General features: G+C 37.0%; 1 protein-coding gene and 1 pseudogene across 1 annotated transcript in view; one reads left to right on the forward strand and one right to left on the reverse strand.

Moving 5' to 3' along the window:
• The first annotated feature begins 15,814 nt into the window (after nucleotides 1–15,814).
• Nucleotides 15,815–24,906, forward strand: part of PTPRR (protein tyrosine phosphatase receptor type R) — a 100,089-nt gene continuing 90,997 nt past the window's right edge. The window contains exon 1 of the mRNA XM_045553366.1: nucleotides 15,815–16,283. Coding sequence (XP_045409322.1) covers nucleotides 16,281–16,283 — 3 coding nt within the window. The 5' untranslated portion in view covers nucleotides 15,815–16,280. The remainder of the gene's footprint in view (nucleotides 16,284–24,906) is intronic.
• On the reverse strand, nucleotides 22,793–23,724 carry LOC123640236 (annotated as a pseudogene).

Raw genomic sequence — 24,906 nt, forward strand, 5'->3', positions numbered from 1 at the left:
GAGAATTATGAGTATTCTCTATTACACAGAATATGTCAATATCATCAACTATAACACTATAAAAATAATATAATTAAAAACTGGAAGGTAATCATGAGAGTTGGTGAGGTTTTTGTTTTTTCATTTCTTATAGCAAAAGTTAATAAATACTTTCTAAATTTTACAAATCAAGAAATAAAAGCTTAAATATATTATCACATTTATTTAATAAATGACACTGAAAAAATGTATAACTACAATGACAAAAAAAAAGACCATACAGTAAAAGACAGAAAATGAAGGAAGCATAAAAACAAACAAACAAAACACACAAAGTAATAAAACACATCTATATCTATTAAAATAACAAAGTGAAAGGGATAAGCTAACCTATTAAAAATAAGAAATTATTAGATGAGAATTAAAACATTATATTTGATACTGGTATAGATTGTAAATATAGACATATATACCAGATATGTTAATAAATGAAAATAGCAAGTTGTGGAATAATATGTGTACTTTAACCCTATTTGTAGTAAATAGTAATATATATGATATATAATATGTATGTATTATTTGTATATAATATATGCATTGAAAGTATCTGGAAGGATACATAAGAAATGGTTAGCAGTGTTATTTCTGGGGATTGGGATGGAGAGTTAGGAAGGGCAAGATATTTTTACCTTTTACCATATCTTTCTGTACCTTAAATTTTTTGTAATAAGCATGACATTTTTATTATAAAAATTTAAACAAAAAACGCTAAAGTCCAACACAGTACTACTATTGGAACACTGAAAGATGAGCAAAGGAAGCGGGAGGACAAGTCAGGGAAGGTTGGCAGAATGGTCTTTGGGCTGAGTCTCCCAGGAGAAGAAAGAGCCCCTAGCAGCAATGTGCATGCGCACTGACACAGTGTGAAAAGGACATGGTATGTTTGACAAGCGTTATGTGTGACTGGAGTATAATATGCATGGTGGAGAGGGATGAGAGGTAAGAATGGAAGGGCAGGGCAATTTCTGTGAACCGAGGAGTTAAGAGTATTAATTAGCAAATGAGAAAGTGTATACAGCAAAGGCAAGAGTAACAGCAGCACCATCCTGTCCAACAGCCGGGCCCGGGAGAAATGAGAAGGAATCAGCAAAAGAACTCTGGAAATATGAAGACTCAGAGCAAAATGTCTCCCTCAAAAGGGAACACCAGCTCTTTAGCAATGGATACCAACAAAAATCAGAATACTGAAATGACAGTTACAAGTATTCCAAATATGGATTATAAGTTCAATGAAATACAAGAGACAATGGAAAACCAACACAAAGAAACCACACAAAAAAAAAAAAAATTCAGGAAATGAACCAAAAATTCACTAAAGAAATCAAATGATTAGGAAATGAGATTTCCTCTAAGTATTTTGAGCAGGATAATGACTTGATTGGGTTAGCATTTGGCACAGATAACGATGGTATCCAGATAGGGAATGATTTCGAGACCATGAAAATTTGGCAACCCATTAGGATGCTATTCAAATAGTCGAGATAGCCATGATGGTGGGCTGAACTATCATAAGACAGTGGAAATATAGATGAAGAGAAGATGGGTTCAGCATGCAGAGATATAGATGTGAAGTGGAGTGAACAATAAGGAAAGAGTTGAGTCAAGGTGACTCTCAAATATGACACTTTATCCCATTGTATGAAATAGAGGAAGAGAAGCAAATTTGGTTGTGGATGGGGAGACGGAGAAAGGTAAGCTCAGTGTGGGTAATGCTGAGTTTGAAGTGTAAGTGGAACACTCAGGTAGAGGAAAGCAGGTGTAAGATTCTGAGAAGGGTGTGAACATGAAACCTGGAAATAAAAATCACAGCCTGTAAGTAACAGCAGAAAACAGATGCAGAGTTATGAGAAGGGCTGGGGTGAAAGTACAACATGGTTCTGACAGGTCAGGGTTTTCTATTCAATTCACAGACGTAAACAGAGAACCTTTGACTTTTATTCCTAAAGATGATTTGCCAATCCAACCCACGGCCTAACAGGTTTTGCCTGAAATGAAATTCTCAGTTTGTCTAGAATCCTTTTCTCCCCCCTTCAAATTGTACTGATATGTAATGTCTGGCACATATCAGCCTCAGATCTCTGTTTGTGCTGTATTTTAGCATCACTATTTTGTGGGGAATAGTCAGCAATCCCTGTATGCACTGTGGAATCAATCCAGCTTTTCACAGGCAAGCAGAGAACTGAGGAAAATTATTCAAATGTTTTGATGCAATGAACCAGATGATTTCAATTTCAACTAATTACTTCAACTCACTTCTTCACTAGAGTTGAGTAGCCTAAATTTCTGTTTCAAATGCACAGCTTTTACATTCTTGCAAAGTTGCCTTTTTGAGTGATTTTTTTAAATCTTGAGTTCCCATTTCACTTTCCCATTTACCGTTTCAATCTGAGACTTTAATACTGTTTCCAAAGTTACAAGCCTCAAGTTAATCACGGCCCTGGGAATTGAATTCTCAAGTGCACACACAACCCCCCCTTACTCTCAGTTCCAAATGCTGCCCCTGGAGATCAGAGGCAGCGCCTGCTGGCTTACCCCGCCTAACAAACACTGCTGGTGAACCAAGAGCCAGCGGTTCCTCAGCAGTGTTTGAGGGAACTGAGGAACCCATCATTGGTTTTGCAAAAGAGGAGGAGTAGACAGAGTCTCTTACCGTGTTCCATCTCTGATGGCAGCCTCTACAGCCGGCAGAGCTGAAAGCAGGCCCCCGGATGAGAGCAATTTTCTAGTTCTCAGAGCCACCAGGTGAGCTGAGTTTTTCTAATCTCCTAGGTCTTCCAGGTGGATGCAGTAAGTAGTCCTTAAAAGTATAATGCTATTTTCCTCATCACTACATTTCCAAATCCTACTCATGCTTCAAGGTTGAGCTCAAGTCTTACTTTCTGCATTAAACTGTGTTTTTATATATTGGATATCTTTTTGGGCCATAGAAAAGTACAGAGAATAAGATAGCAAACACTTATATATCATTAGATAATTTTTATTTAATAAAAAAGTATTACTCTCTGGAAGAAGAAAGTCACATTCTATTGAAAGAAGTCACTTTCCCCAGGTCCAGTAGGAATTGTTTTCTGTGACATGCTGGGAAGTGAATCTGGAGCAGAAAGGTCTTGTTCGACTTGTGCCTGGATTCATCTACCTCTTCTGTCAGCTCACCCAGACTTCACCACTGCCCTCATCCATGATAAGCCCCACATGCCAACCACCTCTGGAATAGGATCCACATTTGATGGACCTCCCCAGCCTCCCAAACAGCTCTCCAACTGGGGATGAATAACCCAGCGACCTAGTTGAGCTTCTAATTTGTATTGACTCAGAGCCTGAAAGAAACAGAGGAGAATGTGCAAAATTATCAGGGGTTTTGGTCAATTCTCTGGCTATAAGTTAGCAATCTCTTTCCTCAGAATTCTGACTTTCTCCTTGCTATGGGTTGAATTGTGTCCCCTGAAAATTCATATGTTGAAGTTCTAACCTCCCAGTACCTAAAAAATGGGACTTTGTTTGGAAATAGGGTTGTTGGAGGTATTAGTTGAGATGAGGTCATAGTGAAGGAAGGTGGGCTTCCAATCCAATAGGACTGGTGCCCTTATAAAAAGAGAAAATTTAGACCCAGACTCTCAGAGAGGGAAGGTGATATGAAGACACAGAGAGAAGGCAGCCATGCCATGACAGATGCAAAGCCTGGAGCGATACATCTGCAAACTAAGGAATACCAAGAATTCCTGACAACTCCAAAAGCTAGAAGACTCAAGAAAATACACTCCCCGACAGATACAAGAGGGAACATGGCCTTGCCAATGCTTTGATTCAGACTCTAGAAACGTGAGACAATAAATTTCAGTTCTTTTAAGTGAAAAAAAGGTAAAATAAAAGTTAAAAGTATCACTGATGGTATCTACACAGCTTTTCTACCTACCCCCAACATAATTTTTTGCCCCTCCCCAGAAGCAAGTTGTTGCCTATAGTTGGGCTGTTAGGTAGAGTTCTTCAATGGTTCTGCCCTTTTCTGGATCTTAATTTTTTGCAAGGAATCCACTTCCAGCCCCTTGGAGCTCTCACCTCCATGCAATACTTCAAAGGCCCTAAGGTGGAAATGCAGCCTGAGGCTTTAATTGGACCCACTGCCTTGACTAGGAACCATTACAAATCTTTTGACCTAAACTCCCTCTGATTCCTGTAGCACTGAGCACTTGATTTAGTTTCCAGTCACTTATTTTGTACCAACTGAAAGGACAAAATAGAGCAGATATTATTTCCTAACAAGACTATAAATTCCCAAAGCAGTATCATTCTCCTTCTAAAGCAAGCTGAGAGAAGTCCCTCTAAGAGTCCCTACACTATAATAGATTCCACTTTTAAGCCAATCTCTTTATCAGAGAAGTGTGTACTTAGAAGTGTGCTTCACATGTGGAGAAACGGGAACCCTCATACCTCTTGGTGGGAATGTAAATTAGTCCAACCACTATGGAGAACAGTATGGAGGTTTCTCAAAAAACGACAAATAGAACTACCATATGAACCAGCAATCCCATTACTGGGTATGTATCCAGAGGAGGGGAATTCAGATATCTGCACTACCATATTCATTGCAGCACTATTCACAATAGCCAAGATTTGGAATCAACCTAAGTGTCCATCAACAGATGAGTAGATAAAGAAATTGTGGTACACGTGCACAATGGAATATTATATAGCCACAAAAAAGAATGAAATCCTGCCTTTTGCAACATGGATGGAACTGGAGAACATTATGTTAAGTGAAAGAAGCCAAGCACAGAAAGACAAATCTCACATGTTCACACTCACATTTAGGAGTTAAATATTAAAAACCACTGATCTCATGGAGACAGAGAGTAGAATGATGGGTTACTAGAGGCTGGGAAGGGTAGCAGAGAGCAGGGGATAAAGTGGGGAATGGTTAATGGGTGCAAAAATATAGTTAGATAGAATGAACAATATTTGATAGCACAACAAAGTGTAATCAACAATAAGAGTAAACTTTAAAATAACCAAGAGTGGAATTGAAATGTTCCTAACACAAATAATAAATGCCTGAGGTGATGGATATAGCCCAATTATCCTGATTTGATTAATTCACATTGTATGTCTGTATCAAAACATCACATATACACTATAACAATATACAGCTACTATGTACCCATAATAATTAAAACTTTTAAAAAATAGGAAAAAAAACTGTGCCTTGATTTGTAGAATAGGTGATACTGCAGCCATCCAATAGTTTTTGATAGCCTAGAATAGTCAAATTAGTGAATTAAACATTGTAAGAATAAAAGAAATGCATAAGATTTGGTTTACCTTGCAAGTATCTATCTCAAATGATTGTATTTTTTAAAATACATGATAATTTACTTCATGGCTTAAGTGTAGTAATAGTACTCATGGTTTAAATTAAGGCTCTATTACTAATATTGCAATTTGATTTGTACATTAGGAATTTTTTAATATTTAGATTTTTTTCCAAAGCAAACCTGAAAGGTAAGAGTATTTGCCCAAACAACTGAATAAGGAACATTGACTTTAGACCAACCCATCAGTACCACTGGCTTCTTCACCAGAGATTGAAAATGCAGCATCGCACCTCATTCTTTTGCCTTGCACTGGCAGCAGATTACTATATAAAGAAACTGCCAAGACAGGCCTTATGGAACTCACACAGCATCTTTCTCTCTGTGACTGTGTGTGAACACAAATTAAAGACGGATAACTGAATATACTTGGCCACAGATTCCATTCTGTCATCTGGACCTAAACTAAAGCAAAATAAATCAAGACATATCTCAATGAAATTCTTTATGAATTGACCATTCATTTTTGTTTTTTGTTACAACTAGCCAAATTGTATTATCACATAATACACCATCTTTTTAACTAATACTATTTAAAATTTCACATAAGGCCAGGCACAGTGGCTAATGGCTATAATCCCAGCACTTTGAGAGGCCAAGGTGGGAGGATTGCTTGAGGCCAGAAGTTTCAGACCAACCTGAGCCACATAGAAAAACTCTGTCTCTACAAAAAGTAAAAAAAAAAAAAGAATGGCTAATGGTGACATGGTGACATGAGCCTGTAGTCCCTACAACCCAGGAGGTTGAAGCAAGAGGATCGCTGAGCCCAGGAGTTTGAGATTAGAGTGAGGTATAATCACATCACTGCTCTCCAGCCTGGTGACAGAGCGAGACTCTGTCTTTAAAAATTAGAAAAATAAAATTTCACATAAAATGTCTCTATAATTTTATTTCTATCAAAAATAAAACAAAGGGCCATGAGTGTGAACTTACCAGAGTCACAGAAATTGTTGTGGTCAATCATTAATCAAGAACTGAATGTCCTAAACCGAACACTTACTATAAGTTGGATTTCTTTTTGTCTTTATTTTCCAGACACTACAAATGGATGTAAACAAGCTGAACATAACCTTGCTTCGGATATTCCGCCAAGGAGTGGCTGCAGCCTTAGGACTCTTACCCCAGCAAGTGCACATCAATCGCCTCATTGTAAGATGCCTACGTTTCTTAATCCCCAAATCCAAGCTGTGTTCTTTATCACTGAAGGGTTCATGCTATAGTTCTATGGCTGGTGAACCAAATCTGGCATACCACCTTTTTTGGTAAACTTTTTTGTAAAGTTTTATGAAACAAGCCACATCCATTCATTTACACATTGCCCATGGCTGCTTTTATGCTACAATGGCAGAGTTGAGTAGTTGCAAGGGATTGTTTGGCCCCTAAACTTATTACTACCTGGCCCTTTATAGGAAAAGCTTGTCAACTCAAGGCTAACTACTCTGATAGGTATGAAGTGGCCCGAAATATTAACACTTGTCTTACCAACCTGATACTACTCCCAAAATATTCTTCATTAGAGTGAAACCTTCTGTGTCATGGAAGGCACTGTTTCCAGACAGTATCTATTAAAACCCCTTCAAGTATATCCACAGAATGATGGACATTTCATGTACAAGGCAGAGGATTTTGGATAAAGAATAAAGAAGAACTGACCCTTGAGAACTGCAGCCCAGATGGAATGCAAGAACTGATAGTCTAGAAAAGCCAAAAGAAAACTAGGATGCGCATCTGAGTGGGGATGACGTAAAGGCAAAGGATCTGTTGTACAGGGCCCACTCTAAACCTGTCAGTCACCTATATCCATTCTTTCCCGGCTTTCCGGCTTTCAGCAGTGTTTGGGAACCCGGAAGTCATCCAAATACATGTTCCCATCTGCACTATGGGGTTGTGTGTGAAAAAATTTTTTAAAAAATCAGATGATTTTCTCTTTGTAAAACTCTGATCATCTAAGTTACATGTGAAAAGGGACCTTGGAATCACTGTACAGTTTTAACATTGTTCTATTTCCACTGCAAGGGGAGGACGTGCAAGCCCTGCGCATTCTCTCTGCCTTAACTTGCTGTGCTCCTGCAGGACCTCGGCCTCCTGCTGCACCAACCTCTGCACTCCCAGCACGGAGAGAGTCCGGTTTTTGTTTTGGTTTGAGGTTTATGTTTCTTTTCATTTTTCTGTGTTTGGAGGGTGAGTTGTTTCATTCCCCATAAAAACTTTTATTCTGTGAGACAACAATGGTCTAGAACTAAATAAGTTGGTTTTTTTTTTTTTAATTTTAACTCAGTACCACAGAAGAGGAAATACAGCACTCCCTAATACCCTGAGAGAGTAAAGTAGGTTACTTATACCCACAGCACACCCTGCTCAAGTTGAGAAGACTTAGGTCTTATAAATGTCTTGGATCTAGATGTAAATTTTTAATATAAACTTATTTATACATGTATCTTAGATGTCCTTTTATGCATATAGATTTAATGAGCCTAATAGCTGTTTGCAGGAATGAATGAAGGATCTGCCACACCCAGGGAGGGATATGCATATCCATGGAGAATGTTAGTAGTGTTGTTACATAATAATAAGTGTTAGTAGCATAGTTATAATAATAGGTAGAGTTACAATACCTGAGGCAGCAGAGCACAGTGGTTAAGAGGTAAGAGTGTGTGTTTTGGAGACGGATCGGTACTCCATTTCCGGCGTGGCCGTGTTTCAGCCATGTGACTGTGGGCAAACCACTTGCAATTCATTTGTAAAATAGAGATAACCCTAATACCTATCTCCTGGAGGGTGTTTTGAGCATGAAATGAGATAACAGATTAAGGCACAGAGCAGCGTGTCAGGCACAAAACAAGTGCTGTGTTCCTACTACTGTTGTTAGGTCATAAACTATTTAAATTATTATAAACATGTTTCACATCAGTATTTAGTCATTGTCTATTGTTCCCTCCAAACACAGAAACATTTTTTCCGGGTTGCTAGTAGTACGCTGATACTCCATTTTATACCTGGCTGAAAGTCTGATAAACTGTGTTAAAAGAAAATTTTCCAGCAGGAGAGAACTCCATGTGTCAAAAAGAAAAAACTAACAATTTCCTTTTACAAGTGCATTGTATAAGTTGTAAAAGAGAATATTATCAATGGCAATGTCATTTTTATCTGGTGTTTTATGTGTGTATGTATGTAGCATATCAGCCTATCATTTATGGTAAGAAATCCTCTGTCTCCATTTCAGCTAATGAGGTGATACTAATAGGAAAGGTGTCAGGATATCACTACACAATTTATGCATCTCTACCAAAGGATACATTTTAAGAGTGTGGCATATTTGAGGTGCAGAACAGAATCAGGGAAGGGATTTCAAAGCTCACCTAGCACCACCTTCCTCAGCTTGTCCAGTCTTCACATTAATACAAGTTATTTAAAAAAATAGAGAAGGTGGAGGTATCTAATATGTAACCTTACTATTACAGCAAGTTTTATTTAATTCATTTAATTTTAAAATGCTTCTTTAAATATAATTACTCAGGGAACATCTAAACAATATATTTCAAAAAATTATAATATCAAATGGAAAATAAACCAGCATCCAGTGAAATATAAAATTATAAATCTTGGCGTGCCAACTAATTGAAAGAAGGTCACCTAAAAATTTTAGATGTTGCACTGCAAATTTAAGTCTACTGGAGAATAACTAATGAACGTGATCTCCAAGGTGCCTTTTACAATTCTAAGATTCTGATTTTCTTTAATGTTTCTAAAGGAAGTTGTTCAAAATGTCTATAATGCATACAAATAATCTGCTTTTACTAGGGAAAGAAGAACAGTGTTGAACTATTTGTGTCTCCCATAAACCGAAAAACAGGAATTTCTGATGCTCTGCCATCTGAGGAAGTGCTGCGTTCACTTAATATCAATGTTTTGCAACAAAGTTTATCCCAGTTTGGAATTACAGAAGTCTCCCCTGAGGTATGTTGTTGCATGAAATATTTCATTTAACAATTTGCACAGTTAGCATGATATGGTAATTTGACCCCAAGAGGCTTTGAGATGAAACCTATTTATTATATGTTATTTGATAATGAAAATCTCCGTACGGGTCAGAATGCCCTGATCTTCACATTGTATATATATGTTTATTTCTTACAGAATTTCATTTTCATATTAAAGTTTCGCTTTTTGATGCTTTCTTCTCCAAATCTTTATGGCCTTATAACTTATTTTGACTTTTCCAGTAAATTTTCAAGAAGAAAGACCATTTAGATATATTTGTCAGTTGATTACTTACAACTGAAGTGTCAAAAAAAAATAGCTGGGCGTGGTGGTGTGGCCTATAGCCCCAGTTACCTGGGAGGCTGAGGCAGGAGGATCACCCGAGCCCAGGAGTTTGAGGCTGCAGTGAGCTACGATGATGCCACTGCACTCTAGCTGGGGCAACAGAGCAAGACTCCATCTCAAAAAAAAAAAAAAAAAAAAAGCAAACAAACAAAAACAAACTTCAAATCTTTTCTCAACAAGTGCACCCCCCTCATTGCTTCTTTGATAAAATATTCACCAGCTAGTCACCTTTTCCCACAACTTTGGAATTAATTTGAAATGTGATTTTTCTTTAGCTGAAGAAACAAGTCTTAACAACTATGGATATTTTCTTCATAGTATTTTCCAAATTTGGCACATTTTAAAAATTTCCTCTACCACCTCCACCATCTCGCTCCTGAGTGAATTTAGTTCCCTTTCCACTTCTCCTACTCCATCCCACTCTAACAAGCTTGCTGTAAGGATTATCATCCTAAATATATGTAACTCAATTCAGAGTCATGGAATTAGACCTCTAGGGAACATATTCAAACATTTTATGGATACAGAAAGTAAGGCCCATGGAAATTAAGTGACTCCCACAAGGTGATTAAACAAGAGAGGTATAAAGCCACACTTGGAATCTAGATATCTTGATTCCTAGTCTATTCTCCTTTCAAGTAAATCACTCTGCCTCTCATTGCAGCAAATATCACAGGTGTGGCATAAAAAGCTTTGGTATAATAGACTGAGTTTAAATCCCAAAGCCAACACGTAGGATGTGTGTGACCTTGGGCCGCCCATTTAATCTCGGTGAGATTGTCTGCATAGTGTCAACATTTTTGAGCCTCACTTTCTTCATATCCAAAATGGGTATAGTCTTCATCTTACAGAGTTGAAATATGAATTAATTTTTTTAAATATGTGTGGAATTCCTCACATAGAGTAGATGCCAAACAAATGTAATTTAAATGCAGGATGGATTGGCAGACTGAGAATGTATTTTATCATTGGACTGTGACTGTTGCAACGGCCCCTAATTGGTCTTTTGCTCCCCTCCCACTTCCCCTCGGCCTGACACATCCAATGTATTTCCTCTCTTGCCACCAGGGTAATCGTTTTCAACATAAATTTGGCCATGCCCTCCTAATTTCATGATTCTTTGGCTTCCAAAGTACTACAGAATGAAATCTAGATCTCTTAGTATGGTATATGGTCCTTTGTATGCTGTATTTTATAACTGTTGGCCAACACTTCCCTAGTTTATGTTTCAGCAATTCTAAATTTAATAGATATCATGATACCTCCATACTCTCTCCTCCCTCCATGTTTTTGTATATGTTGATCCTCCTACACACCTTTCATTTTTCAAGATCACCATAGTATATAGCAAAGCCTTTCCTTGTGCCTCCACAGCTGTGGGTGCTAATTGCGTTGTGTTCCCCTTGAGCTCAGAACAAAAACCCTTTAACCCATTTTGGTCTTCAAGTTCATCTCTACACTGGGGGTTACTTGAAAGCATGTGACATGTCATTTTATCTGTGTCTTCTTTGCCTTCATTTAGTGCTTGGCATACAATGGGCACACAGTAAAACAACTGAGATGACAAATAACCAAGCACTATACTAGATAGTACCCAAAGCCAGAAAAATAAATAAATAAACAAATAAACAAGAAAACAAACAAATAGATAATATAATTCTTGCTTTCAATGAATCTATGCTCTAACAGAGCAAATAAGATACAAACAAATAACAAGACTGTAGGATTATGATAAAGTTACTATACTGTACCACGAAAGCCTTGAAGAGACCCACCCCCACCCCCCGCCCACCTTGTGCTTCAGAGAGGCCAGAGGAGGCCAGTGGGGGCTTAACCATCCAGACCCCACCCCAGCCCTGCCCCTCTGAATCTAAAGCAGCTCCACGTTTATGACAAACCAAACCCCATTCCCACAGTTTAAGCCCTTCACAGATTGACTAGCACACATCTTGCTTAGGACAATTCCTCTTTAAATGTTAAAAATGCCATTGGATTAATGTATTCTGCTTCCCATAAACTTTTAGAGAATAATACAAGCATTCTTCCCCGTTGCTTTATCCTGAGTTTAAAGGCCATTCTGAAGGCTGTAGGAATATGACAATTTATGGAGTCACCCAGATTTGTGAACCAAGAGAAATTCACCATGAAAAAAAGAACTACTTAAAATCAAGTACTTGGGGGTCCCCCAACACACCCCAGCTCAGTGAAAATGAGGCGCTTTGCTTGACTGCCTCGCACAGAGCTATTAGCCCACAATAGACCCCAAGGTCTGTACTCCACTGGAACAGTGATGGTCAGAACGTGACAATTTCTCATAAAATTGTTGGAATCTAGAAATGTAGAATCTAGAAATATACATTACAAGAACAGAATATAAGGAGCATTTCATCAAGGACAAATGGAGATTGTTTGAACTTTTTGTTCAGGCACTCCTAGAAAGGAGCCAGACATCACCCTTTGACCTTTGGTTTTTGACTGGAAGCTCTAAATGCAGAAACAGGGAAAAGCTGTCTGTAGTGAGCAGCACCCCAGCGGGGAGCTACGTGGTACAGATACAGCCTGAAGGAAAACTGCAGAATCATTTCTTGATAAAGCTGGTTAAGGGCATTCTGTGAGTTTCCCCACCATGTCTTTATTCATCTTTTTTGTGGTTAATGTTTTATAACAACTTATGCCTCAACCCATTCTTTCACATTTTAATCTTAAAATTATAACATGCTATGGTAACATGTTCATTAACAGAAAAAAAGGAATGTTGGTATTTTGGCTTTTCATCCTCTACATGGGTTACAGAACACTGTGAATGATGTCTCAAAGCATCTCTTCCTAAATGTATGTTAATTACTTTCACAGAAGGATATGTCTTTTGTTGTTGCTGTTTCTTTAGATGCTTGATTTTTTTTTAATTGAAAATGACTCTTGAGAAACAAAGAAAAATAGCAAATTGAAAATTACTTCTGTTTAACCAGCTATTTTTGTTTCTAATCTAAGTTACTTGAGGGAAAAGCCGTTATTTCTTTCATATATTTTTATATGGTACCTAGAGCATTGTAGGTACTCAAGTGTTATTTTATTATAAGATGCTTATAAAGATAAAACTAGACCTCCTCTTGCCTAATATGTAAAATCCCAGGGAAATAAAATTACGTTCATTATTTTAATCTATATTTATAAATGTTTTTACAAAATGAATTAAATATATCTATTGAAACAATAAGTTCTGTGTTGATATTGAAAAAAAATGATTTAGGAAGTTTTTTGTTGTTCACTTGCAAATCACTCGTTTCATAGGTCATATATTTCAAAGAAGGAAGTTACCTTCTATAAATAACAGACCCATATGCTGACTGATACATTCATGGAATAGTCACAAAGAGAAAAAACCCTAACATATAAATATATAACATAATGCATGACTTTGGTGGTTGTCCCTTCAAACTAGGAACACTAGCCAGCAGTCTAGTTTAAAGACTTATTTATAGCCCTAGCCATATAGTTCTGAGGAGATATACAATCTACGTTAACATGCATTAGATCATTCAGACCAATTGTTCACCTTGTGTATAATACAGTGAAAGTTTGGCATTTGTCCAACAAAGCCATGTTGTTATGGGATACATTTCATTTGTTTGCCTAAGTCAATCAAATTAACCATATAATTTATAACATTTCCATTTCATTCTTATTCTGCGGGGGCTTCATCTCTGTTAAAGAGATATATCTCCAAAAGCCTCTGTATCTCTGTATCATTTCTCCTAGCATTCAGGATCTCCCCCAGCATTTGGGATCAAAATTGGTTAAAGAAAGAGAGAAAAAGAGAAAGAGAGGAAAGAGAGAAAGAGAGAAAGAAAAAAGAAAGAAAGAAAGAAAGAAAAGAGGAAGGAAGGAGGGAAGGAAGGAAGGAAGGAAGGAAGGAAGGAAGGAAGGAAGGAAGGAAGGAAAGAAAAAGGAAGGAAAGAAGAAAGGAAGGAAGGAAGAAGAATGCACTTACAATGCAACAATTCTTTAACAGGATATAGAGAAGCTATCGTTATCTATACAGGAAACTGCCCAAATTTTAAATAATAAAACAAAATGAAACCCATCAGTTTCTTTCACTGCAACTAAGTTAAAGGGCAAAGTGATGTAGCTATGAAATAAGACACAAAGACTATACAGTGGCATTAGCTTGACCTGACCACAAAGCCTCTGAATTATTGAACACTCAGCCCCTTGACAAAATATAAAAAGCATCGGGTTAACCCTATGCAAAGGTTAGATTGAAGATTCTTATGAATTATAGTCTTTTGATTTGTGGGATCTTAACTACAAACTTTTCCATTTACTACCCTGCCCTTATCAAGTTCTTTAGATCTCTGTACAAATATAGTAGTGCTCAGCAGGAGTGGCATGACTCAGAAAGAAATCTATTTACCAAGAAAGTGCAGTGACTAAGTTCTAGGAGTTCAAAACATGTGTCTTTCTAACTAGGAGTGGGGGATGGGAGGGTGGGAGGTTAATTCTTTCATCATCTCTGCTTCAGTTAAAAAAGAAATCAAAACAGGTTTGTCTTGAGCAGAAAGGAACATGTTGATATTACAGGAGTTGCAGAACTACAGCAAGAAAAAAAAAAAAAAGAAGTGAACCAAATCAGGTTAGGAACACAAAATCTCTTTCCACCCACCTAACCACCCCTTTTTATCCAAATTTTACATGAGCTTAAGCTCAGATCCTTATACTTAAATTTGACAAATTTATGCTGCCTACTTGAAGGCTTAACTAGTTTGCTTTTATAGCAAACAATGGATGCTATTTAGTTGCCTGCAAAAAAAAAATTCATTTCCATATTTATACCTGATTTCTACAAGAATTTTCTTTTCTATTAGTTTCCAGCTATGTTTATAGAGATATCGAAACAAAAAATGATCTGACTGAGGTCAAGGAAATAAAAGAACATTTTTCTCTTGATCCCCAAATTTCCTTTCCATCAGAATACTTGGTTGGTAATCATTTCATCAATCAAGTACTTTCAGATTCTCCATCAATTTACTATTTACATATTTTAAAAATACATTCTAAATCATTTCTTGTATCCATGTATCTGTCTATGTCTTAGAAAGTAACCCAGATATTATACTGAGCACATCAATATTTTACAAGTAAAGGAAATAGACACTTGACCACTGCAAGAAATTAGTAAGAGTCTTCCTCCATATAATTTTTGCAATCGCGGTTGAACTCAAAGATCTTTTTCTGTTCTGCTTTGCTCATCTCCCCACCAAAACATTCTTGAGTTCTAAGATGAAAGTTTTCATAAAACATTTTTCAAGGAAAATGTTTATTTTTTGTCTGATTTATAAATGTTGGAAGTGTTTTATTTTTCTCAGGCTTAAAAAATAAGTTAGTAGTGATTGCAAAATTCAGACACCTACAAGACATGTTTTACTCAAGGCGTTCTTAATCATTGGAGACAATATGCAAGGACAGATACATACCCTCACTGAAGGGAATAAAAAGGCAGCCTTCAAAAAAGTGGATTTTGAATGAGTGGAGAGCATTTGATTTGACTTAGCCTTTATATGTTTTTCCTAATCCTGGACCATTTGGTTTCAAGTTAAAGTTTCATTAACTATAAATCTATACTGTCACTATATTATAAAACAATTTTATTTTAAGACTTGAATTTAATCAATGTGCTTTTTTTAAAAAATAGATTAAATAAAATTAAGACTCATCACATTTTATTCCTGCTTCTTCTCTACTTTTCCGCCCTCAGAGTAGTGAACAAAAGTGATAAAAATAAAAACAAATCTGTTCATTTTACCTTTTATTACCAAATAATTCTGAACTTTTGGCTGTTCTCTGTTACTTAAAAAAATATACACCACTCTAACAATTTTTTAGTCAGATTTTGACAAAGTAGATTCCATTTTAAAAGAAAAAAAGATGTGACAATTGGGGGGAAGAAAAGAAAGAAATGATTCTGGCATTGTTGCTGTTTATTAATGCATCATGAGCTTTTGTTTGCACCTGTTTCACTTTTGTTTAAAAGTAAAGAGCGGTATTACAACACGTAATCCGGGGTGTTGATGTTGTGGGAGGGGACTTAAAACAGTAAGGCAAGCTTCAGGAACAATTTCCTCTGCACGGAACAGAACAGAACTCTCTTACCTATGAACCAGGTAGTTTCCAAGAGAGATAGTGAGGGACGTTTAGGAAGCCTGGGACCTGAGGGTGCCAGGCACGTTTGTTCCTGTCCAGGCGACTAAATAATCTCTTGATGCATGAGGATGGCAGTCTGTTGTCTTAGAGCAGTTTGAGAAGCAGCTCTGGCAGCGGTGGGTGTAGGTGTGTTCCACTACACTGAATGGAATAAAGCTAAAAATATGTTTAGTGTCTGATAAGAACGCCAGTTTCCTCAAGCTCTCATTTAACGTCGGACTTTCTGTTTTGCTTTTAAAGAAAAATGTTTTACAAGGGCAACATGAAGCGGACAAAATCTGGAGCAAAGAAGGATTTTATGCTGTTGTCATTTTTCTCAGCATCTTTGTTATTATAGTAACGTGTTTGATGGTAAGTTTGCTTCTTTGTATATATTATCCTTTGCTGAGGCCACTGCTTAATATTATTGGATGCATTGCCAAACGAGTGCTAAAAAAGCCTGGGAGCAGAAGCAAGACTATGATCCTGTGAGGTTGGGAATATTTCCTATCTGACAGCAGAGTGATTGCTAAAGGAAAGCCTTTGGAGTGAGGGATGCTGACCTGCACAATAAGGCTGTAAGTGCAATGAAGTTTTTAGTAACTTGATCAACCCTGAGGATGAAGCTTTAGAAAGTGATTTACTGAGGTCACTGAAGCCCTCAAAGTCAGTATAGTCTCATGGGCACACTATGGGCTTACTTTATTTCTCCTTTTATATCATCTTTATGGAACTCAGGAAAAATTTAAAAAAGGAAGTATGTCTTTGGGACAAGATTACTCCCTAAGGAGTGGTGATTTCCTTATTTTTAAAAGGCCTTGAAATCATTCTATGAAAAGGAGGTGATTATAACCTCAAAGGCTAAATTAGTTAGATACCGACCAATTGTTTAGGTGGATGAATAGTATAAAGAATAAATGTATGCCCTGCAATAGCTCTAGAAGTAACATCATGTAGTCCTTAAAAGCATATTTCTAGTTGAAAAAAGAAATAGAACACAAAATAAACCTGTCCCACTAAATTAGGCAGTGCTCTTTGGTATTGAATGAGTTAACGGTTATCTTTCAAGTAGAATGATACGATTTTTGTATTCTTTTGAAAATTTTATGATGTCTTATAATTGAAATTCACAAATAGATTTTATTTTCTCTTTTTTCCTGGATGCTATGTTCTTTTTAATTTTGCACATTTAAAAAAAATGCTTCTTCCTTAGTTTTTAAATGCCCCCTAAAAAGACATCATGCTACTTATTCTATTCACAATCAATAGTGTTACAAAGTGTTTTATTGGATTTTGTTCATTTGTGCTCCCCCTGCTGGGAAGCGGTTTCTGTTAGAAAGATTAGGGCTTAGTCTGGAAAAATGGAGGCTGCATAAGTCTAAATTTGAAGGATGTAAAACGTGTAAGACCTTAAACAGGATAAAAATGGACGTTTCCTAGAGTCCAAAATATAGGAAGTAGCAAAAACATCCTAAAGCTTCCATCATAAGGAACTCAGAGGAATCTCCCATGGATCAGGCATTAAGAAAGAAAATTTCTAAAAATTGTGACTCAGTAAACAAAGAATAATTTAAACATTGAGTAAGAAAATAGATTTTTATATTTTAGGTGGTAGAGATTAAGGAAAAAGAATTTTAATGAGAAAACGTTGGAGGTTTTATGGAAATTGTGGTAGAAATTTCTGGGCATTTCTTACTGTTTTAAAGAGTGTGGTTTCTTGTTATGGTTAATTACACTTTAAAATATGTGGCTCTTCTTTCCTTAATACAGGAAATCTCAAGTGCTGTTCTCTCTCCTGTCATTCACAATTAGGGTGTTTTTCTGCTTCACAGATGAAAAAGGACAGAAGGAGGGGAAGAATAGAAAGGGGTAGGGATTGATAAAAAAGTAGATTGCTCAGGGGATAATGTATGTGATAAGAGCAAAGGCAAAGATAAAAGGGGGAAAGTGAGAAGCAGATTCATGTGCATCCTTTGAGTACTAAAGGGCAGAGAGGGGCAGAGCAGAACCTGCTATGAACCTATGAACGTATAAGGTATGTTTCAGATTCTGCATTTCTCTCCCAGGGAGTGGCCGTGTATCCAACATGACTAGGTAAATCCCTACATTGATCCTCCTGTGGTCTCATGTGTCAAAAGGACCTGTAGTAGCTCCACCCTCAACCACCTGGGGGCCGGGGGCCACTCTTCCTTTCCCAATATTTGCAAAACACCAACATAAAAGTCAGAAACCTAGGTAATTCCACTCCAAAGTTATTAGAACAAATCAAGAAAGGAGCATTCCAAAAGTACAGGTAATTGCTCTCTGTTGGGTTAGTCTGTAGATTCATTCAATCAACCAATTCCTGCAGAATATCCACCGAGGGACTGATTGCTGTTGGCACTGTGGGCAAAGGAGAAAACAAGACAGATAAGGCCCTTGCTCTCTCGAAGTCTTTACTCTAGGCAGAGGCACAGACAATAATGAAGTTAATTTTTAAAAAAAATCAAACAGTGAACATACAGTGTGATTCCAACTGTATGACATTCTGGAAAAGGCAAAACTATAGAGACAGGGAAATGATCAGTGGTTGCCAGAGGTTGGGGAGGAAGGGGATGATTAGATGACAGACAACAGATTTTAGGGCAGCAAAACTGTTCTGTATTCTATAATAGTGAGTACATGACATTGTGGATTCGTCAAAGCCCAGAGAATGTATAACAGGAAGAGCGAGCCCTAATCTACACTATGGATTTTAGTTAATAGTAATACATCAACATTGGTTCTTCAATTGTAATAAATGTATCACACTCATGCAAGATGTTAATAATACGGGTAGGAGAGAGGGTACATGGGAACTCAGTACTTTCTGCTCAGTTTTTCTATAAATCTAAAACTGCTCTAAAAATAATAATCTATTATTTTTTAAAAAGTGAAATAGCGATAAGTGCCATGAAGAAGATAATAGTGAGTGAGTGGGGCAGAACCACCTGAGACATTTGAGACCTGAGAATGAAAACACGTGGCAAAAGGACCTCCCAGGCAGAGGGCACAGTGGGTACAACGGGCATAAGCTTAGCCTGTTCAGGTTCAAGGGGAAGGAAGGGTGGAAACTGAGTGATTTAAACAGAACCTAGATGTGATCTAATGTAGGTGTTAAAAGATCACACTCTCTGCTAGCGGAGCATGGTTGGGGCCGGAGAATGGAGTGAATTATGGGAGAAGGAGGACCCTCCTGGAGGCTTCTGCAATAGCCTGATGAGGAAGATGCAGGTGGCCCAGAGCAATGGGTGGTGGTGGGGATGGAGGGGAGTGAAGGATTGGGATCTATCTGAAGGTAGAACTGGCAGGACATGCTGTGTCCTGATTCTCAGGGAGAGGGGGAAAGAAATTCAGGATCACTCCTAGGTTGTTTGGCTTGACTACGTGGGTAGCAGTGCTCTCATTTCCTGGGAGAGGAATGTGTTGGGGTGGGGACCTGTATATTCAGATAGTTCTTGAATAAATGAAAGAAAGAAATAGAATGATAGATTTTAAACACTATCTTAAATTTTAATATGAAAGAGTCACTTAAAAAAGTAACAGAGGGAACCAGAAGCACATAGACAGAAAATTGATACTTATAGGAAAATAAATACTACCTGATAGACAGGATTGAGATGAAGCTAAGTTTATCTGATGCAATTTACCATGGAGAAGTCAACAGTTCACATTTAGGGACACATCAAATGTGGTTCTCTAAAATAAGCTCGTCTTTATCAGTGTTCATATGTTTTTGATAATTATCTTGATGTAAAGTAAGTTTTTTACTTGGATTTCCCAGTAATAATTATATTATCACTTTTATGATTGTCAAACACATATATTCCAATTCTATATCCCATAGTTTTGCTGATTCCATGGCAAAAGAGATAACTCAGAATTTCTCTTCTGACATTAATTATATTTATGCAAGATTAAGTGTAGCTGTTTGCATCCAGCCTTCCTACATACCATAGAAATGAAAAGTATGTGGTTTTATTATGAAATTATATAGGTAAATTGCTGTAATGGAAGGTTGTGTGTGCTACATAACAATAACGTAAGACTTGGCAACATTTTTGAAATGTGGCATATTGTTTACTTTCCTTAAAATACAGAAAAAATATATGTGTTGCCAGGCATAAAATTAGCCAGGCATGACATTTTCAAATATGTGACTTATTTAGCACCTCACAAATGTGAATTTAGAGTAGGTGGAGCGACAAATACAATTTTCCAAGAAAAAATGTGTGGGCAACTTCCAATCCATTCAGTCTGTTTTAGATGGAGGAAAACTTATTACTAAGAAGAATTATTTCTTAAACTTGAACAAATAATAGAAAAAACACCATTTATCATCTAAATTAGACCTTCAAATGTACTTAAAGGTCTATTTACAAGGGCAAATATATTTATGAAATGTAGATAGAGTGACTACAGGCCAGATTGCTTCTGGAAAGCAGTTTGAGAAATCACATAAAAACAGCTGTTTGGGTCAGTAAAAGCACTGGCATGTTAGACCCATAGAAGAGTCATCCATACATGTTGCAAAGTTTCTCTAGTCATGGTCTGGTAGCTGAGGCAGGAAATCCTATATCTAAGCACCTGGTATAGCTTGAGAATCAAACAATAAGTACACGTTAAAGGTAGACATAAATAACCACAATTTTTAACTTTGTTATATGTAATCCCTAGGGATTTAAGGGAAATAGGACCAATCATTCCAGATTCTCAGCTGGAATGATTGGTTACAGATCAGTTTCTTTGTTTTTTTTTTTTTAAGAGATGGGATCTCACTCTGTTGCCCAGGCTGGAGTGCAGTGACACAGTCATAGCTTAGCTTACTGCAGCCTCAATCTCCTGGGTTCAAGGGATCCTCCCGCCTCAGCCTCCCAAGTTGCTGGGACCTCAGGCATGCACCACTACACCTAGCTAAGATTTTTTTTTTTTGTAGAGATTGGAGTCTCATTATGTTGCCCAGGCTAGTCTTGAACTCCTGGCCACAAGTGATTGTCCTGCCTCAGCCTCCAAAACTGCTAGGATTACAGGTGTGAGCCACCACACCCAGCCACACAATGTCTTGTTTATGGAATGCAGTAGGGATTGATTCATGTTCATTAAATTAAAAGAAAATGAATGAACTCTTTCAGAACTAACTGCAAAAACTATAAAGAACAAATGCTACAGACTGTTGGTTGGTGGCATCATTTTAAAATTTGAACATATTTTAACCCAAACAGAATGTTATGTGTTACTTATGAGATTTTTTAAATAAAAATTATAAGCTGCATAAGAGCTTCAAAGGATTTTTTTTTAGCTGTCTCCCATTTCTGTCTTCCTCTGGTTCTCTTGTTCCCACCATTCTTTTTTCTCTTGCTATAGTTTGACTTTTACAGCTCCTCTCATTCAATAATCCTTTCTCTTTTTCTTTTTCAAATGATTGAATGACTTTATGGCATTCCAAGATTTAAACAAGCTCTTAAAGATGAAGGAAAAATGTTGACTTGTCATTTCTGTGGTAAGCTTTTAGGTTAGTTTTAAAACAAAGTGAATTCACATAGAGAAATATGCATATGCTATATTCCAGACCTCAATCTGTGCAGAGAAAACTCTCTGACACACTTTTCCAGAGGCTTTGGGATTTCGAAGAAGGGTATGGGAACTTGGAAGAAACAGTAAAGTTAAATGATCACATGCCTGGAAGTTAGAAAACCTGGATTCTAGATTTTATTTCCAACATTCCATAAATCATTCAACTGCTCTGGGCTTACACATGCTGGTTTCTCAAAGCAGCATTAATGACATTTTGGACTATTTATCTTGCGGGGGTGGGGAGTCTTTCCTGTGTTTTGTAGGGTAGCATCCCTTGCCTCTGCCCACTAGATGCGAATAGTTCCCCTTCCCTTCTTCCTCACTCCCCTCTAAATATGACAACAAAAAATGTCTCTAGCCATTGCCAAATGTTCCCTGAAGGTCAAAATGCCTCCCAGTTGAGAACTACTGCCTTTCAGTTTAATTCCATGACAACTGCCCTACTGCCAACTAGCAACCTCTTCACCACTTTCCACATTTCTGCAGACAGCCCAATCTCTTGAGTATTTTTAAACAGTGTCTTATACACGTTATACATCCTCCAGGTTCTGATTTCCCTAATTAAAGATGTCGAAATCAGTTTGTACACATACTACACAGAGACAGGTTTAAAAGTTGACCTCTCACCAGAGAGGAAGTAAACAAATAACTGATTGTATATGTTACAAAGGTTCCTCATCAGAAGCATAAGCTCTATGAATGGTAAGGGAGGACTCACTAGACCTTGTTTCATGCTAATATAATCACAAAAGTACCTGTCAAAAACAATTGAGAAGGTCAACATTTCCTCAGCTTTCTCATTTTCATTGTTGAAATTTGTTTCTCTGAAATCCAAATGTAAACAGGCAAGCAAATGTTCTGATATGCATATTATATTTAGATGGGAAGAGCTTAGAATATATAATACATGCATTATCTTCTACTAAATGTATTTTTATAAGGGGAAAGATATATTTGTTTCTTTCTATATTCAGGAAAATAACTTGCTTGCCGTTAAAAAAAACTCACCTTAAATTCTATTGCCTCATCATTTAGTAGTTATGTGTTTAGCTTTACACAGTAAGCTTGACATATAGGTAGCTTCTGACTGGTATTGTTCTAGTTTGGGTTTTGCTTTTACAGCGTGGTGGTGACAAAGTACACTGCGAAGGTGACAAAAACTGAAAAGAAGCAGTAAGTTAAAAACCTTAGGCACTACGTACATGATAAAGGTGTTCATCTTTAGTATTTTCTATCTCTTTTTTCCCACAAATAAGACTTTTTATTTTTCACTATTAAAAGTCTGAATTTTAAGCAGATTCTTGGACTGATGGTTCATTATCCATCACATCAGCTCGTTCAATTTTAGCACATCTCGTCCCCAGTTGCTTTTCCAGAACTACTACCTTCACCATGAAGCCCCATCAGTTTTCCCAGTTCACACTAGGGCTTCTTCAGCATCTTTATTTTTCTAATGAAGACATCGCGGAGAGGATAAATAGGTTGGCAAGCCTTTTCTATGTCTTTTCCAATGCGGTCCGGAATCAATTTATTGATTACTTCCTTCAAGTCATTCATCTGCACTGTATCTGATTGTTGCATTTTCTAAACTATATTCTAAGAATATGTTTTCAGTATATTCTAAGCTCTCCACATCTAAAGACTGCTGCATTTTTTAGTAAAACCAACACAGAGCAGATGAAACAAGTAACCATCAGGCGTCTTGACATCAACATGAGCTTCTATCATGGTCTGCCATTTTTTGACCATGGAACACACTTTGTCAGATCCATGCCACAGAAATTGGTCAGGTAGTTTTTATGCTGAACATCCTCAATTAATCTACTTAAATTTCTAAATCCAAATTTATCATTCTCCAGATCAGCAAGGCTCACTTTAAACACATGACCCTTGATGCAATTAGGTGCAATTTTGGTTTCTTGAGTCGTGGTGACTAGTGTTTTCCCAATATTTCTTAATGGAACATAGCAGGTGCTTTCACATCATAGCAATTTTTCTTAGAAAATGGATCAACCACTTTCTTCTTGGCTACCTTTTTGCCACCTTTTGTAAGGTGCTTGTTCTTGCCAACTGCTATGGTGCTGCTCCAAGAGTTAAAAGAGCAGTATTTTCTTTCCTGTAGCTTAAAGACACCACAATATGCTATTTGAAAGTAATTATAATAAAGGTAAAAAGATTTGTCACTTTGTATTAGATGTCTTTTTTTCTTATTCAGCAACATTTGTCACGGGAATATTATAAATTCATTATTTTTCAAAATTTAAGATTTAGTTTTACCCTACCAGAGTCCATGAATACCACCAGTATAAAAGTAACCAGATTACGAAGAAGTGAACTGACATAAAAGACAATAAGGATTCTCGTTCATTTCCTGAAGTTCAATGTATAACATGCATGTCCATAGGTGCATAGTCCTTTTCCTTAAGGAGATCTTTCGGTCCACAAACATCATACTCTTCGAGTTAGTGGGTTTGAAACCCGGCTGTGCAGGGAGCAGGCAGGGTGGAAAATGCACAGGCCTGCGAGTCAGAATTGTGTTAGCACTGGGCTCTGCCACAGCTAATTGTGGACTTCCGACAAGCCCATTGCTTGGCCAGACCTGTTTCCTTAATTTGTAACAAGGTTAGAAAGACCTCTCATGACCATTCTAACTGATTCCCTTGGCATCTCTAACTAAAAAGTAGCTTAGCATACATTCACCCCGATTTTTTTTTACCTCTCTGCCCTCCCCCAACCTTCTTTTTTGTTACTACAATTTGGGATGTTAGACCCGAGACATAATTAAACTTAGTTTTCACTCTGTGTTTAGATGAATAACAAAAGCTTCCTTTTATATCACAATTTCTAGTTCTTTAGCTCTTAATTTTGAGTCATCTTTTCATGACTGTGAGTATACTTTTAGGTACATTTTTTTCAGGAAGAGACATAGGTGGCATATTTTCTGAGACCTTGTGCATCTGAGAAATTTTGTTGGCTTCATATACATAAACTTCAATATGTCTAGGTATAAAATTCATGCATCCTTTGAAATATACATTTTTTTCTCAAAGCTTAAGAAAAATTGTTCCACTTTCCATTTTATTCTCACATTTATTCCACTAACTTCCATTGACATACATTGCTTGGGTTTTTGGGTTTTTTTTTTTTAACCTAAGAATGTTTCTCATTTCATATCCCTAAGTTCCATAAAAACAGGGGACAGTCTATTCTGTTCATAGTGAAATACCCTGTACCTTTTACAACACGATAGACACAAAGTAGGCACTGAAAAATAGTTTTGAATGATTTGCTTCTCTTTCACTTATTCTATTAAATAGTTTTTCATTTACAGTAACTCTTCTCTGACATATATCCTATCTTTTCTCTTGTTTTCATATTCATCTTTTTATTCTTTTGTTCTACA

This window comes from Lemur catta, chromosome 6 (genome assembly GCF_020740605.2).
Source record: "Lemur catta isolate mLemCat1 chromosome 6, mLemCat1.pri, whole genome shotgun sequence".
NCBI lineage: Eukaryota > Metazoa > Chordata > Mammalia > Primates > Lemuridae > Lemur > Lemur catta.